We start from the raw sequence: 18,892 nt of genomic DNA, 5'->3' as shown, positions 1-18,892 counted from the left end.
AAGAGTAATCAATCATGGTCTCACACTGTAGTCACTCAGTCCAGGGGCTTGAACACAAGCTGATTGGGTCAGTCAGGGATTCAGTATCATGACAGACAGAAGAGTGAGCCATGGTCAATCCTGCAGGTTCGGATCAAAACATCAAGGGATTAGCAATAATTCAGTCCGGGGACTGCACTGAGATCAGTCAGGAGTCAGATCACTCATCAGTCTGGCTGACTCTCGAAGTTGGTCAAGGGATTGGGCCACAGTCAGTTCTGGGGATCGGTTTACAAAGTCAAGGCAGATTACTGGGGGCCACGGCTGTGGCAGCGAGGGTGGAGAAGTCAATTTTGGGGATCAATTGTCATGTGCTGGGATACAGGAGACGGTAAATGTGAAGGAACGTGACTCAACATATAAGCATGAGAAACCATAGTGGACTGCAAGATGTGAATCACTGTGGGAGGTGGTTTTGCTTTAAGCTTGGGGTTCAGTAGGTATTGTTGGGAGATTAAGACTGAAATGAAAGAGTTGAAATATATGGAGCTCAGAACTGATGGGGTTGAGATGGAGTGAAAGGAACAGAGGAATGTGAATTATTACCAGGCTGAGCCTGGGACTCAGTCTGTGAAGCATGAACTGTGTGGCTTTCCATCCTCCTCTGAGTTGCAAATGGACTGTGGAAATTAACATTGACTGCCAACATATCTGGAATGGACAAAAGTTCTTTTGTCTATCTGAGTATGCACTACATCTCAAAGGTCTGCACCAGATACCCTGCAAGTTGCCATGATGCTTATATCTTTGAGAATTTTTACATTCCTGCTTTGTTTCAAGGGTCAGATACCTTACAAGATTGATTACTGGCACAGAAGGGCCACGCTCTGTATCCATGGTTGATGTCTCCATTACACAATCTCCTTACTGAGGCTGAGTTTCAGTACAATGCAGCCTATTCTTCCACAGGGTCATCATAGAGCAAATTATATGCTTTCTGGAAGTGAGGTCCCAACTTTTGCATCAGACTTAGGGCTAGGTAACGTATTTTAGATAGAGTGTGCTGCACGATAGAGTGTGGCGTGCTTGGAATAGGCAAAAAGAGAAACGTGGTGAACGCTATAGAGCTGGGAGAGCTGCAGTTTTTCAAGCAGGAAGATGAAGATATCAAGCAGGATGAACATCACCTTCACCATGATACAGTGGCATAGTGTGAGCACAGTCAAAACATGTGGTGCTGGAAAAGCACAGCCATTCAGGCAGCATCCGAGTAAGAGAGTCATCGTTTCCAGTATAAGGTCTTCATCAGGAATGAGGGGGTGGCCCAAGGGGACTGGAAAGATAAATGGGATGGGGGTGGGGCTGGAGGGAAGGTAGCTGGGAATATAATAGGGAGATAGAAGTGGGGGGTGATGGTGATAGGTCGGAGGGTAGGGTGGAGCAGATGGTTAGGAAGGAAGATGGACAGTTCAAGAGGCCAGTGCCAATTTGGAGGGTTGGATCTGGGATAAGGTGGGGATAGGGGAAATGAAGAAACTTGTGAAATCTACATTGATCCGGTGTGATTGGAGGGTCCCAAGGTGGAAGATGAGGCGTTCTTCCTCCAGGCTTTGGGTGGCTAGAGTTTGCCGATGGAGGAGGCCCAGAACTTGCATGTCCGTGGCAGAGTGGGAGGAGGAGTTAAAGTGTTTGGCCACAGGGTGGTGAGGTTGTTTAGGGTATGTGTCCCAGAGATGTTCTGCAAGTTGATGTCCTGTCTCCCTAATGTAGAAGAGACCACCTGAGAGCAACAGACACAGTAGGTGACATGTGTGGAATCACAGGTAAATTTCTGTCGGATGTGGAAGGATCCTTTGTGGCCTTTGACAGAGGTGAGGGGGGGGAAGTATGGGCACAGGTTTTGCATTTCTTGCATGACAAGGGAAGGTGCAGGGAATGGGGGGGTAGTTTTGTGGGGGGCATGGACCTAACAAGGGAGTCATGATGGAATGGTTTCTACAGAATGCAGATAGGGGTGGGAATATAAATCCCTGGTAGTGGGGTCTATTTGTAGGTGGCAGAAATGGCAGAGGATGATGCATTGTGTCTGGAGGTTGGTGGGGTGGAAGGTGAAGACCATGGAGGTTCTGTCCTTGTCACAATTGGAGGAGTGGGATTCAAGGGAGGAGGTATAGGAAGTGGAGGAGTTGCATTGGAGGGCATTGTCGACCACATGGTAGTGAAATTGCAGTCCTTGAAGAAGGAGGCCATCTGGGATGTTTTTTGGTAGAAGTGGTCTTCCTGGGAGCAGATGCAGCGGAGGCGGAGGAATTGGGAGTAAGAGATAGTGTTTTATAGGAGGCAGAGTGGGAGGAGGTGTAGTCCAGGGAACTGTGGGAGTCAGTGAGTTTGAAGCAGATGTCCATGTTGAGTCTGTCACAGGAAATTGAGATGGAGAGGTCCAGGAAGGGGAGAGAGGTGTCTGAGATGGTCTAGATGAACTTGAAGAAATAGTGTGGGCACAACAAGGCAGACAGAACTTAACTGACACCTCCTTTCAATAGATCTGAATTAAGAGAAGTTATCATTCATTAACTATGAATTTTTGTTGCTGGAAAGGCAAGTTGTTCATATCGGTTTCCAAAATCAATTGCAGACTTTATCTTTGCTTTTGTTTATTTTTCCAGTGCTTTTCCTGTTGTTCAACTGTTTGAAGGCTTTCAAAAGGTGATGTTCCCTCATCCAACAATGATGACCTTTTATGCTATACTGGGAATTAGGGAAAGATGTAGTACTCCCTGAGGAGGATTTTGAGATCATAGGATCCCTAAGTGTGGAAGCAGGCCATTCAGCCCAGCGAGTCCACAGCAACGCTCCAATGAGCATCCCACCCAAACTCATACCATCCCTGTAACCCTGCATTTCCCAATGCTAATCCACCTAGCCTACTTGTCCCTGGACACTATGAACGACTTGGCATGGCCAATCCATTAATCTGCACATCTTTGGCCTGTGGAAGATAACTGGAGTACCAAGAAAAAACCCACACAGACACAGGGAGAACATGCAGACTCCACACAATCACCGGACTGTGGAATTGAACCTGGGTTCCTGGCGCTGTAGGCAGCAGTGCTAACCACTGAGCCACCATGCCGCCTCAAATGTTCTGAATAGATAGCTTGTGTAGTCAATTCTGAAGAAGTTACAATGGCAGATACATGACAATATCAAGTAGCAATACATTTATGAATGTGAGCTTCTATTTGCAATAAATAGACCTGTGCCACTGATGTACACTTAGAAGCTTTTTCTCATGTCCCTCCAACTACTGCTATGAAAGTTTATTCATAGCCAGCCACTAAAGGCCTGCCATAACAACGGGACTTTTAATATGGTGTCGGTGGTGGAAATCACCAGGATCCTGGCAGAATTAAATACTTTCACTACTGTTGAGCACAGAGTAATGCAAGGGTATTGCCATAGAGGCATGCATAGCCTCAAATATAACATGATCAACAGGGCAGAATTGTATGAGATAACTCTCCAGAGCGCACAGTAAACAAAAAGCCCTGCAAAGGATTCCTGAAATTGACAGGTGAATTTTGTTAAAATTTAGCCCAATGACTCTATGAGCTTGACAAAGAAGTAGACAGTATCTATATTTCAGGATTATGTGCATGGGGGAACGTCCCACTCAAAATCTAGCGCCTTTTACCCAACTCAAGATTTTATCAATTAAGTTGATGTTGGTTTGAACTAACATCATTGGATAGGAAAGAATAACAATAGACAGAACCTTGTCTAATTTTGGCTAAGTGTCACTTTCTTTGAAATTCACAGAGAGTTTTATATGGTTTCCTCACTCTACCATTTCAAACTTGGCCCACTAACTACAGACTACAACCCTATGGAACTCTTTTTATTTGATGCTAGTTAGACTCTACCAATAATCATATCTGGATATCCCAGAATAGACTAGCATTCCTGGTGCCTTTGCCATTTTAAAAGGCCATTGTGCACTGGGACAAGTAGTATCTCTCCTGCATGGTTTGCACATTCACCCCAGGCATGGGAGATTATGGGCAATTACAGGCACCTGGAGTTCCCTGTGGACAGGGATAGTCCCTTCCCCTAGGATCAGCAAAGGAAACCCCATGATCAGACCTTGCTAACATGAGTTGAGGTTACTATCCATCTGAAGGAATGCCCAGCAGTGAAGAAATAAGGTCAATTATTTTTTCTATTTCACCCATGTAAGAGTCACCACTGACTTTCTGTGATCTTATATTCAATCTCAAGAGCAAAGAGCTGCTTTCAACATTGACAAAGATCTCACCAGGCTTCTCATACATAGAATCCCTACAACATGGAAACAGGCCATTTGACCCAACAAGTTCCCACCAACTCTCTGAAGAGTAACCCACCCACATCCATTCCTCTAACCTATTACTCGACATTGACCCCTGACTAATGCATCTAACTCATACATCCCTGAACACTATGGGCAATTTAGCATGGCCAGTTCACCTAACCTGCAAATCTTTGCATTGTGGGAGGAAACCGGAGCATCTGGAGGAAACCCACACAGACACAGGGAGAACAGTCACCCGAGCCGGAATTTGAACCCAGGTCCGTGGCGCTGTGAGGCAGCAGTGCTAACCGCTGAGCCACCATGCCACCAATCCACTCAGATTTCCCACACCAGCCCACATCACTCAGGCCCTTTTAGGACTCAACCCAATGGTTTGTGACCATCCATTTTACACCTGCCAATTTTACACAAACCCCAAAAAAGGTTTAAAACAAATTGATCTACTGCCATCCATGTGCCAACTGCATTTTCTTGCAGTCTTATTGTGACTGAGGCAAGTGGATCTCAGGATGTGAAACAAACTAATTTAAAAAATGAATTAACTTACTTCGGGCAAGTGCTGCAATTTTGGATTTCTGCCTGATTGTTAATGGCAAATACATTTTTTTTGCAAAATGACTCAATCTCTTAGACAGCTGTAGGCTACATCTTCAGGTGTTGGCATATGAATATCTTTCGCCCCATACCAAGTTGTTTTTCATTACCAGTCCACAACAAAACAGGTAGAATAATGGGGCAAGTGAGCCGACAGTTTTCCTGTCATTCAGATTGACCGGGCAGAAGCCAGTGACTTCAAAATAAGAGTTAAAATGAAACCTACATATCTAACAAAATCTAAGCTAAGAGCAAAGTATTATAACAAACCACATTCTAAATTCCATCACCATCAAATTGAGAGGAAGATTGTTCATCAGCTGAGTGAGTCCAGGAAATATAAACTGTTTAACGCTTGGTTTAATTTGACTGAAACTTTGATGAGATACACAGGAGATAGATATCAAAATGTTGAAATAAAATTTCAAAATTATGGAGGATTTTTCCAATCTAGAAATTGTAACACATTTAAAGTTACAAATGATTCAAGGTACATGCTGATTGATGGAACATTTACACTATTGGAGATTGTTGCTAGCTCTGTACATTTAATTTTGCAAGGTTCTATTCCTGGCATGTATTCTCACTAAGATGGCAGTTGGACAGAGACAATACTATAGATCTATTTTAGGATCCATACTTCAATCCAGCAATAATGCAAGCCAGGAGTCTCACCTCCCAAAATTACCCTTCAGAAGTACAGCCAGGAAGATCAGTCAGTCTGAGGAATAGCTTAGATTTCATTGTCTTTGGCTGCAGATTATTTTGGCAAAAACCCAAGCTAATGAAATAAGATTATACCAGTGAAGCATCTTTCTTTAAGAGCTTGCAAGCACAAGAGTTAACTTATTAGAAGGTGTTTTGTAAATGGGAAACACACCAAGAATGCATTATTGTTCATAGTGTTTATCTTCCAACTATTGAAATGCAACTTCCTTGGTATTCCTTTGTTGTTTGATAAATATCTCCACAAGTGAGACTAACCAGATAAAACATAATGAGCCATGGCTGGGATAAGTGGAGATACTCATCATAACTCATGGCTGGATGAAATTTCATACCCAGGGTAAGTTTTCAACTGAAAAAAATTTTAATAAACATTAAGGCCATGTTTTATCATGTCCTAGCGAAATCATAAATGTAGAACTGGGATTTTATCTTCACCTTTTCCAGTCATAACGTTTACAATTTCGAGAACTGGATATAATTAGTAAACACTTACAGTGATATTTGTATAAACACAAGAAAATTTGTAGTCAGAGTACGCCATTCAACTCACCAAATAAACTTTCGCCTGACTGTCCCTAAATGTCAACTTTGATCATGAGTTCTCCATGACCTAATGTTTTTTATGATTTTTTTTCATAATCCTTATGACTAAAAAAAATCTCCATAATGATAAGGAGTCATGCAAAATTTTAATTTGTAAGATGAAGACTTGTGGAGTTTGAGGTCACACATTACCATGGATAAAGGATTCAGTTTGGCTAGGAGAGAGTAAGAATAAAGATGACATTATCAAGATGGCAGACTACTGTGGAGTGCTGCAAGGTTTAATGATCTCATTGAAATATTCAAGGTCCGGAAGGGGCTTGATAGTGAAAACTTCAAGATTACTTGCTCTGCTTGGGGATTCTGGAACACAGGGGCACAACAAGAGAGATTGACAATTTAGAAATGGCATAAGGAGAAATTTCTTCACTTCGGAGATTTATGAAATGCTGGAATTCTACCTTAAAGATTATACAGTCCATCGGGTTTATTTAATACAGTGATTAAAATAGTTGATCTCACAGAGAACCAAGGGTACAGAAGGTGGGAAGAAAAGTGACGTTGAGGCAGCTAATCAGCTATGATTGTATTGAGCAGCAGAGCAGTCTTGAGGAACAGAATGGCGTACTCTTACTCCTTACATTCTTATGTAATCCTCAACTGGCTTTCTCGTTCAAGTGGCTGAGAATTAATTTACTTTTTCAGTTTTTTTCAGGAACAGAATCCCCCTAATTGGTAATAACGTGCAACATTGTTATGGTTAAGCATTCATGTATGACTTTATATTCACTTAACATGCTCTTCACAAAGATTTAATAAAAATGACTTACATATTGTTATATTTATGATCCTCCACAGTGTGTGGGAGAAAATGATTATGTTATTAAACTGGGATGCCATATACCCAGTGCTAATCCTCACAAAATGTTGGCATTGATAATTCAAATAGATGAACACCAATGTATTAGACCACAAAGAATATAATTAATTATCAAAGAATGACAAATTATTTCATGTCTTCTTTTCATTCACTGGTAAAAGATCCAGAAAGTGATTTTGGTCTTTCTCATGTCCTAATATCACCAGAGCAAGGCTTTGAGACTGGGGCGGAAGCCTTTCATGATATCAGAGTGCCCTGGAAGGCTTTACAGCTAATGAGTTTCCTTTGATAGGGAATGTAGGAAATACAACAGTAAATTTGCACTCAGCAAGCTCCCAAAAGTATCAATGTGATAATGACCTGTCTTAGTAATGCTGACTGAGGGAAAAAAAATAGCATTGGGACTTCAGAGATAATTTTCTAGTTCTTCATCTTCAAAATAACATAGGATCTTTCGTGTCCACATGAGACTACATACAGCCTTGACTTAATGTCTTTATCTGAATGATGGCATCTTCAGTAATGCAAACTCATACAGTGCTGGCTGCTCTGCTGTGTTTGCCTAGATTGTTGTGTTCAAATCTCTGGTGTGGGACTTCAATTCACAGACTTCTGACTGAGAGCTGAATGTGCTGTCTATTGAGCCATAGCAGGTGGAGATGTAACAGGCCAGTTCAGGGGTAAAACTAATATTGAGGCAGGGAGGTCTGAAGCCTGTATTCTATTAAAATAGTTAAAAATCACAGCACCAGTTTCTAGACAAGCAGGTTTATTTGGAAGCATTAGCTCTCGGTGCACTGCTCCTTCATCAGGTAGTTGTGGAGCAGGACCATAAGACACAGAACTTATAGTAAAAGATTACAGTGCCATGCAACTGAAATGATATATTGAACAAACCTGAATTGCTGTTAAGTCCTTCATCTTTTAGAATGGGTTGCAGGTTTCAGTTCATTAATATGTAAATCCCAGAACTTCCGTTCAGTTGCATGACTCTGTAATCTTTTGCCATAAATTCTATGTCTTATGGGCCTGTTCCACAACTACCTGATGAAGGAGAAGTGCTCCAAAAGCTAGTGCTTCTAAATAAACCTGTTGGATTATAACCTGATTTTGTGTGATTTTTAATATTGTCCATCCCAGTCCAACACCAGCTCTTCCATATCATTTTATAAACATGGAATAGTGTGAAAGAATGCTGTACCTCCTAGCGTCCAGGAACTATATTTGTTAGCAGCTAGTTCCATGTCTCAGAGCATTTGCATCAGGGCAAACTAAATCTTGCAATGAGGGCCTCAAGAAGGCCTTGAATGCCTTTATTGGGGTTTGTTTCTGGCACAGGTCATGTACATCTGCTTCTTTTTTCATTGATGGACAGAACAAATCAGCCAGAAGTGTTTTACCCATTTTCTACCCACTGAATAGAGAGTTTAACAGACTAGTAGTACCCGAACATTAACCACAGACCTTGCTATGAGGAGATTAGGTTCAGCTGGGATAAACTCCTTGTTTTCTTCCTTTCCCAAAACTTACATTTCACTTCCAATTTTAATACTTTTAGAAAAAAAAATAGAAGAGTAAAAAGAAATGTTTGTTTCGTGCAATCTTGACCTTTTATCAGAGCATGAGTTATTTGCACATTGGTAATGTCAGTCTCAAGTGTTGTGAAACACGTAATGTAATTGGTGTAATTAACTGTAACTAAAAAACATGTGAAAGCATTGACCACTATCTTTATGACATCAAGGCATGGAGTCTGTTCTTTAGATTGTTGAGAATAGCAGTATCCAGTTTCCAGACAGTATCTAGTCTCCTCCCCTAAACAAGCACATTTCCATAAAGCACTGTATTAAATGAATCGCTCTGTTCTGTTAAAGGGAATTATTTAAAGGCTGATCACAGATCACGATGAATAATGGAAAATAATGGCCTGTTAATGCACAAAATTCATTTAGCAAATTCAGGGGAGGAAGAGTGTTGTAAACCTCTAGAACTTGCTGGTTGGTTAGATTAGACATTTGACATGATATTAATCAAACGTGCTGGATTCACATGTTAATTGTCCAGTAAATTGGCCGCACAAAGTTAAAGTTGGCAATTAGCAATGCAAACAACTTTCAAGCTGAAGGATGCAGGAAAAAAATTAACTACCATCATGGACCCACCAGGTATGACTCAATGAACAATGGCTTATTTCCAACTTGCCTCAGCAATTGTGAATGGAGTTCAGAACAAAGCAGATATGAGTGCTGAGACTAGTTGAATATTAGCCATTGTTCTTTGATCACCAGTAAAAGTACCAGCTTGGGTACATAGTGCAGTGAGTGGTGAAACACACATCAGATAGCTTACCTTTTTCAGGGTGCATTCTTTTCACTTCATGGCCTCCATCCTGACAAGCAAGATCTCCTTCCTTAGGTCCAGGTAGGATGGTTGGGGACAACCCCAGGAGAGTCTGGTTAATTGACAATCCATTCTGATGGACAGCTATCAGTTAAAGCAAACAATTTACTTTTTAGTAACCATTCAGGATAAAACGAGGGAGAGGCAGCATTCCTGCAACACATTCGTTTTGACCTGCTCAGCATTGTCTGAGATCAACAATTTCTTGCACTGAATATTTTAATAAAGCAAACACATTAATGGTAAACATATTTGTTGGTTTTCAGTTTTTCACAAATTGTGGGTATTGATGCCATTATTTGTTTGTATTGTAATGGGACAAATATCAGCAGCAAAACACCAATTCTGCAATCATTTTAGTTCTTATGCTCATATCACGGTCAAGGCAATTTTCCCAAATCAGTCATCAGGACTTACTGTTCAAACCCAAGTATTCATAAAAGAACTAAAGGGAAATAGAGAATCAAAGTGAGATTAGCACTATATAATATTTCCTTTCTCAATGATATCACTAGAAATCCTAATTAAAAGGCTGTATCCACATACTACTATTCCAGAACATATTGTAACAATACCCATAGGCCAAATCTACTTATATTGTACTTCCAGCAGTGTATGGAAATGGTACTAGACATATTCTTGGCAGCCTACTGCTAAAGAAAGACTTTCAGATTCTGTTCTTCATTATGCAAGAACCCAGTGATGTTACAATTAAATCAATAGTCAAGATGAAAAACTGAAGTCTTGAGGTCATATGGTTTCAAATTCAATATCCAAATCTCTGCTGAAGCTACCATTTGGCGGCTATAGTTGGCTTAATCTCTCTGGACTCTCTAAACTGAGCAGGGCAGCAAGAGTGAGGGGTGTGGTTAAAATCTGACAGGGTTCCTGTTCCAAGATTCTAAATAGTGCATCCATCTTGAAAATCCATATGTCCATCAGAAGATCAAGCATAGCTCTCATTCTCAAGTTTCAAGCTTACTGTTAATATTTTGGGACTCATTTCCTTGAACTTTGTTTCCTGAGGAAGTCAGATGCACTGCATCTAACCAGCATTCTAGGGGGACCGGGTTAGGGTTTGAGGGGGCAGGGTTGACAGGGTTGATGCTGAGACAATGTTTCTGTCACATTGGGAGACATGAAGAACTAAGGGCACAACTTCAGAGTAATGGGGATCCACATTTCAGATGGAGGTGATGAGGAATTCTATATCCCAAAAAGTAGTACAATCACTTTTCACATTTGAAGCTGAGAAACGATTTGGTCCATAAGACAATCAAGATTAATGGGGATTGGGGTGGGGGCTGCAGTTGGCAGGAGGGCTTTGATTTCAGTTGAGACCACCATCAAATCAGCCATGTTCAGAATGAATGGCAGAGTGGATTCAGTTAACTAAATGACTGACACCAATTTCCATTTGGACAACAATAAATGATGCAGGAAGAAGGTCAAATGGTGACACAATGGTTAGTACTGTTGACACACAGCGGCAGGGACCTGGGTTCAATTCCAGCCTTGGGTAAACGTTTGTGTGGAGTTTGCACATTCTCCCTATGTCTGGAACATAGAACATCACAGCACAGTCCAGGCCCTTCGCCCTCGATGTTGTGCTGACCTGTGGAACCAACCTGAAGTCCATCTAACCTACACTATTCTATTCTCGTTCATATGTCTATCCAATGACCATTTAAATGCCCTTAAAGTTGGCAGACAGTGTGTCCCACACCCCTACAATCTCTGAGTAAAGAAACTACCACTGAAACCTGCCCTATATCTCTCACACCTCATTTTAAAGCTATGTCCCCTTATGCTAGCCATTGCCATCAGAGGAAAAAGGTCCTCACTGTTCAACCTACCTAACCCTCCGATTGTCTTATATGTCTCAGTTTAGTCACCTTTCAGACTTCTTCTCTCTAATGAAAACAACCTCAAGCCTATGGGGATTTTCTCCCACAGTCCAAAAATGTGCAGGTTAGGTGGATTGACCATGCTAAATTGACTATAGTATCCAAGGATGTATAGTTTCGGTGGGTTAGCCATTGTTAATGCATGGTTATGGGGATAGGGTGGGATGCTCTTTGGAGGGTTGATGCAGATTCAGTAGGTCAAGTGGCTCTATCTGCACTGTAGGGATTTTAGGCTGGGTAAAAACAATAACTGCAGATGCTGAAAACCAAATACTGGATTAGTGGTGCTGGAAGAGCACAGCAGTTCAGGCAGCATCCAAGGAGCAGCGAAATCGACGTTTCAGGCAAAAGCCCTTCATCGAACTGCTGTGCTCTTCCAGCACCACTAATCCAGGATTTTAGGCTGACCAAACGTTGGGGAGGAAACACAACTTTCAATGACTCACAATTACAATGTAACCATTTAAAATGTTATTGTACTGCAAAATAGCATTACATATTGCTCCAGAATTTGTATTCTCATTCACCTTTCATTTTCTTGTGATGATCTTTCTTCATCTTTTAAACCTAAATACTGCATCTGTATACTTTTAAAATAAATTAGACAGATGAAAAATTTAAAATAGAATCTGATTGTAGAAGAAACTCACGGATTCTGTCAGAGGAGCTCTCAGTCCGAGCAGGTGAACTCGACACACTGCTGCTCCGATGGGAAGAAGGATGGCTTCCTGGCCGGCGGCCATCTTCCAAGGATGGAGCAGGTGACGGGCTGTCAGGTACACGTTCCTGTAAAGGACACCAGCAAAAGGTTAAACAAGGATGACATAAACAAAACAGATGCGCCATCAGAACTTGAGAAAAACTTGAGGTCTTTAAGGGGAAATGACCGAAGCAGAGAATGATAACAAAGCAGCATTGATAAAAATACGATCCTTGTGTGGAATTAAATCGGATCGCATGGTTCAGATGACATCAAATCTGAAGCCTCAGGGCAACGTCATTTAAATGGTTAGAGCCCAATACTGTTCGACTACAGATGCCAACTTAAAACTGGCATTGTTACCTTATAAATATGCAGAAGAATACTACTGCTTTACACTGGGAAGACAAAGCATATTTTGTAATGGGTTGATCTTCTGGTGTTTAATCGCTACTTAAATTGTTATTGTCACAAAGAACAACTTCATACCAGTTACAACTATACTATAGGCAATGTTAAGGCAAAATTGATGCATCCATCCCCCTCTATGACAGGTGCATGGCTATGATCAAAACATATGTTGCATGCCTGGTGTACATTATGATCAGATTAGAAAACATTAGCTGCCTCAATATGTACAATATCCAGCAATGAAGGTAGGCATCTAATCTCCAGATTATTATGTGCAAATTGGTCCAGGGTACATAAAATTGATGATATCTGGCTCAAAGTTGGATGTGAAAGAAAATAGCTCATTTTCATCAGTCACTGGCATTAGTACCGGAAAGTGTGGGTTGTACCATTGGGAGGGTTTACATTTAAATCAATCTGGAGCCAGTGTTCTTGCGAACTGCACTGTTAGGCAAGTAGATAGAGTTTTAATGACATTCAAGAAGAATAGGAAGCTAAGTAGAGGTTCAGGTATTTGTTTTTCTTTTTTCTCTTTAATGCTGTGTGATCAACACTCCTGTTTATCTTTTTTTTTATAACCCGCACACCCATGGTGTGTGTGTGCAGGTGTGAGACACAGTGAGAGACACAAGGTGTACGAATCTTTATTCAACTTCCACCACCAGGAAGATTGGAAAACACCCAGGTGGCCAGTGACAAGCAGTGGCCTTCACAAAAGGCAATGCTGTGTGATCAAACAGTGAAGGGGAGAGTAGGGACTAAATCAAAATAGAGTTGGAGGGGGAAATAATGCACTCCACTCCCTGCGGCACCCACCTCTCCCTGAACAACTCCAGGGTGCTGGTGGACACCGCGTGCTCCTTCTCCAAGGACACCCGGGCTCTAACGTAACCATGGAAGAAGGGCAGGCAGTCGGCCCTAACGACACCCTCCACGGCCCGCTGCCTGGACCTGTTTATGGCCAGTTTGGCCAGGCCCAGGAGCAGACCCACGAGGAGGTCTTCGGACCTGCCCTCCCTCCTCCGTACCGGGTGCCCGAAGATCAGGAGCGTGGGACTGAAGTGCAATAAAAAGCAGAGGAGGAGGTTTTTAAGTAAGAAAATCAAAAAGGGAGTGCAAACGCCCACCCCCAATAAAGGTTCAGGTAGAGCACTCTTAATTAAATATGGTGCTAGTGCAATTAATTAGTGATGATTTTGGTTCAGGAGATCAGGATGCTGGAACAGTTTGGGTGGAGATTGAGGATCATTAAACTAGTTGAAATTGTCTACAGATCCTCCAAAACTAATCACAAAGTGGGACAAAGCATATAAAAAAAATGGGATACTGTGATAAAGAGACAACACTATTTATGGGTGATTTTAACCAAGATACAAACTAGAAAGCGAGGTTTGCAAAGATGTGTAGGTCAGGTTAAGATTCTGGATGTAGGTTTGCTTACTGAACTGGAAGGTTCATTTTCAGAAATTTCATTACCATACTTGGTAAAATCATCAATGAACTTCCAGATGAAGCACTGGTAGCATGGCCTGCTTTCTATTTATGTGTTTAGGTTTCCTTGGGTTTGTGATGTCATTTTCTGTTCATTTTCTCCAGGGGCTGCTCAATGGGATCCAAGTAAATGTGTTTGTTGATAGAGTTCCGGTTAGAATTCAAACTGGAGAAAAATAACAGGAAATGATATCACCACAGGAAATGATGTCACCCCAGGAAATGACATCACCAAATTGATTATTGCTTCTGCTATTAGCATACACAAGGGTTTGTCAGCAAGTCCTACTAATCACAGAATAATTTCTAATAAGTGATACTTGTTTTGGGGTTTGCGTATGTGGCCTTGTTAACTGATGTCTGTTCTTTTCTTACTATGAATTCTGCAGTTTCATTAGGTAATTTGCTTTAAAATTATGGAAGCTTTTTAAAAATTATAGCTATTTTAAACTCTGTTAGAAATTTGGTACTTTGAGCCCAGGTTAGCAATTGTGCTCAAAGTTCCTGTGTCCAGTGACTGAATCACTGTAAATATTGTTATACTCAATATTAATGCAAAGTTCATGATAATAATAAAGTGGTGCATATGCTGCATATATTACTGACAGCAAGTAGGATGGTCCTAACTATGTGCTGAAATTGTCAACTGGAATGATGGTGAAGCGCTTCCAGACTAGAAAGAAATGCAATTGGCTTTTTGTTCCTTCCATGTAAACATAGATACAGTACCATTCTGAGGCAAGGCCTCCATCATTATAATTGGCTGGGCTGAGGGAACATCTCAACACAACCTGCCTACATATCCATTTTATTTATCCCAGACCAATGCAGAAATGACACTAATTTCTAAGAGTACAGCAGGTTTGTTCACAGGATTTTTAAAACATACATGCACTCAAGCTTCCAAATTTCTGGTAGCTTCTTCTGTGGTGTCTATTTACCATCCTCTAAAATCCAGGCTCTATCAACCAAGCATGCTGAGAATGGATTGATTATCAGTCTCTTATAGTCAAACACAGAACAATTAAACACTATGCCTCCCAGTGAAAGAAGCATAGGTAGGGGTACAATGACCTGTTCAGATTTTTTAATCACTCTGGCTTCATTTTGGTTACCATTTTATATGTGTATGAAGAGCAGGAAGGAGCATCATAAAAGTATGCAAGCCAGAAGGAAAAAGTTATAAAACTGGGGAATAACACCTACAAGTCCAACATATATTTCTAAATGAAGGACCAACACATTCATTTCCAAATATTAGTATTTTTATACCGTGCTTTTTTTTCTCCCCTCTGGGAAATCTATATCTCATTTAATGTTGCCAGTCCTCCCAGATGAAGTAAGGTGAGGCCTACACTCATTTGAGTGAACCTGAACAGATTGTATTCATCATATGTGTATGAAAGGGATTCTGAGAGAGAACATCTTCTAAGCTCCTTATAGAAGCAAAATACTGCAGATGCTGGTAATCTGGAATAGAAAACAAAAAATGCGAGAGACTCAGCAGGTCTGGTAGCTTCTGTGGAGAGAGAAACAGAGTTAATGTTTTGATTCCAGTATGCCAGTGAATTAATAGACCTGTGCCCTGACAGTGAGGCCTGAGAGGATATTTTGCACTTTTTTCTGCTTCTCAACCACCTGAAACACTGTGGAATAAAAAGCTACTGCTCATGGTATTCACTGGAGAAATATTGAAGGGTGACTGTCAGGAGAGCTAAGAAAATTGGGGGAAAGAAACATTTAGGCAGGGGAGTTGGGAAGTAATATTCTCATCACATGTCTATTAAGAGAAGTTACAATTTATGTGGTTGAATGCCTGACACTAAAACAAAATTAACTTCAGAAACATAGAGAACAGATATTGATTTTGAACAGGGAAGGCAAATCCAAGAATGCAGCTGGGCAAATCTAGGTAATCAAGGGGTCTATTAAGGTTTAGGCCTTCTATGGATTAGATATTTTCAGTCTGCAGTTGGATCTATTGTCCACATGTCCACCCAGAGGCAGTGGCCTCCTCGGGAGGGGGGAGTTGGCAGGAAGGGAAGCGGGGGAGTTGCAGAGGGAGCAGTGTTTGTGGGGGTGCACCGTCCCTGCACTTTGTCCATTTGCAGTAGCACCTGGCCAATGAATGGAGGGTTGCCTTCTCATCATCATCTTGCCAATATGTGGAGTTTGCACACTGTCCCCATGTCTGTCTGGGTTTCCTTCAGGTGCTCCGGTTTCCTCCCACATTCCAAAGATGTGCAGGTCAGGTGAATTGGTCATGCAAAATTGTCCATAGTGTTAGGTGCATTAGTCAGAGGGGGGGGGTGGGTTACTCGTCGGAGGGTCGGTATGGACTTGTTGGGCCGAAGGGCCTGTTTCCACACTGTAGGGAATCTAATCTAATATCTGTGACCATTATTAAAATGATTTTGTTTTTAAACTGATTTGGAGATGCCGGTGTTGGACTGGGGTGTACAAAGTTAAAAATCAGATAACACCAGATTGGACTATAACCTGGTGTTGTGTGATTTTTAACTTTCAACCACCTGATAAAGGAGCAGCACTCTGAAAACTAGTGCTTCCAATTAAACCTGTTGGACTATAACCTGGCGTGTGCTTTTTAAGTTTTTAAACTGGCTCTTCAAAGAGCACTTCCAGGATACTTCTGAAGACATCACACTGTCTTTCCACTCTCTCAGGAAGCCATCTACCATTGTTAATTGGACTGAGGTCATGCCCTCTGGTCATCTATGGGCAGCTCACCAAAAATCCATTTGGGCAAGCATTCCCAATAAAATGTGGGAGCTACATTTGACTTTAACATTGGGCTCCTGACTTCAAACTGAAAATCCAGGCAATTAAGGTCCATTTCATTTCCAAGCCCTGGATAAACTCAAGATTGCATTTGGGACCTGACAGTGCATAGACCTCAATCTGCACATATAAAGAAAGAACTTGCCAAACTCAGATGGGTGCACTTCCTGCTTGCTCAAGAGAATAGATCCACTGATTTGGGTGGGATAGTAGCTAATAAAGTGCCTGGTTGATTTTAAATGCCTACCCCTCTTAGAGCAGGTTGCCACAAGACAGCTCGGGTTAAAATCAATCTCAATACTTTTGGGACAAATCCTTGTATCATTTTATCAAGCCCCAAGCAACACAGCACTACTGCATTCCTATGTTACAGTGAATTAACACAGTTTATTCTGCAAGTAATAAAGGACTCATTAATCATATAAGTGACAAACTCATATGGGATATCAAGGTCTTATTCACTGTGAAACGACCCATTGTTAGTCTATGTGTATTTATATATTACATAATACTGTACATTCACGATTCTCATTCGATAGCATTCTTACACTCTGCATACCCATGACACAATGTCTTGTAGTGTGGACTCACACACAATTAAAAGGGAAATGTTGCAAATCAACATCCAATACGTAGCTCCATTAATCTAGTGCAGTGTGTCCAAATATAGCATTTCCAATTTAATCCAGACCATTAGAATTAGAATTAGCTTTATTGTCACATGTACTCAAATAATGTGCAGTGAAAAGTGTACTGGTTGCCACTTACAGCACCATCTCAGGTTCAAAGGTCCTTAGATACAGCTTCTTCAGTTACAGTTTTTATAAAAATAGAGAAGTAAGAAGTTCATCATTGCAGATTTCAGGAATAAATTATAAAAAGGAGAACAAACAAGTCGATGCTCCAGTCCGAACCAGGCTTTGACTCCAGCCTGCACCAGGTTTCACCTCAGGGGTCATGAGGCTGGGAGGATCACACTGGAATCATGTTGAGACTGAGTCCACACTGAGGCTATGCCAGGCTGAGAGACCACCATTTTGAGCCGCTGAGGAATCGCATGCTGGGCTGAGAGACTGCCACACTGGGCTACTAAGACACCGCCATGCAGTCCAAGAGACTGCCATGCTGGGCTGTGGGGCCACTGCACCAAGCTGCTATACCATGCTGAGAGGATGCCTCTTCGGGTCTACATTGAGGCCAAGAATTATGAGGTCAGGATGGTGAATCAGGTGCAACCCGGGATCCTCCTGTAGGACTGACGCTTGTTAAGTGAATGCAGGGAGACAACTCAATGACAACTTTTAGAAATTCAAGAGTAATTTTTTCTGTGATTTTTTTCAATTGAGCAGAAAAAGCAGCAATGAATGTGCAAACAACTGAACTTGTGCCCAATCACTGCTTCCTAAAATTGCCCAATTCTTGAAAATAGATCCCGAATAACTAACCTATTGAAGCAATTAAGAATACATACACATCAATCATGGAATCAAGTTGGCTTGGACACTACTCTTTGTAACATATTAGCCTATTCTTAGATATTGCCCAGCATAGTATCACAACACATTTTCAATACAAAAAGTTGGAACTGGTTAGTTATTGATATAATTGTAGCTACAATGTATTTACCTTAATAACTGAGGTTTCCATCCTGGAAGGGGGACTTTGTACTTGGGCTGCGGCTGCCATATTGGCGATAGTGGTAAGGTGGTTCATCTGGCTCATAGCCATGGTAACAGAGGCAGGAGGTAGGCTGACAGGAATGAGTGGATGAGGCATCATCATGAAGGGGAGCTCCAGACCTGAAAGGGACAAAGAGAGTCATTTCAGCAACTTCAAGAATGATTTGTGCAACTGATTCCGGGAGTAAAGCAAGATAGCAAAGATATTTCGACACAATCTTCCATACTCAGCAGACTGTACTTAAATATTAATATTTTCCTTTTTACATTTTTTTTCTGCAATGCATCCTCACGTACACTTGGGCCCCAATTGCCTGTTTAGGATGCAAAATATTATCTATCATTAATTAAGATGTCAGTAGTTCTCCTGATGACTTGGCTAATATTTATCTCTTAATCAGCAGAGGGAATCATGCAATTTGCAAATTC

General features: G+C 41.3%; 1 protein-coding gene across 5 annotated transcripts in view; it reads right to left on the bottom strand.

Annotated features, from left to right (window-relative positions):
- Positions 1 to 18,892, bottom strand: part of LOC140481571 (dachshund homolog 1-like) — a 593,017-nt gene that overhangs the window by 114,880 nt on the left and 459,245 nt on the right. For all 5 annotated transcript variants that reach the window (XM_072577986.1, XM_072577988.1, XM_072577987.1 and 2 more), the window contains 3 exons: positions 18,411 to 18,583; positions 12,034 to 12,169; positions 9,426 to 9,560 (listed from right to left, as the gene is read on the bottom strand). In XM_072577986.1, coding sequence (XP_072434087.1) covers positions 9,426 to 9,560; positions 12,034 to 12,169; positions 18,411 to 18,583 — 444 coding nt within the window. The remainder of the gene's footprint in view (positions 1 to 9,425; positions 9,561 to 12,033; positions 12,170 to 18,410; positions 18,584 to 18,892) is intronic.

This window comes from Chiloscyllium punctatum, chromosome 9 (assembly GCF_047496795.1).
Source record: "Chiloscyllium punctatum isolate Juve2018m chromosome 9, sChiPun1.3, whole genome shotgun sequence".
Lineage (NCBI taxonomy): Eukaryota > Metazoa > Chordata > Chondrichthyes > Orectolobiformes > Hemiscylliidae > Chiloscyllium > Chiloscyllium punctatum.
Note: the sequence above shows the minus strand (reverse complement) of the source record. Positions and strands in the feature narration are given on the sequence as shown.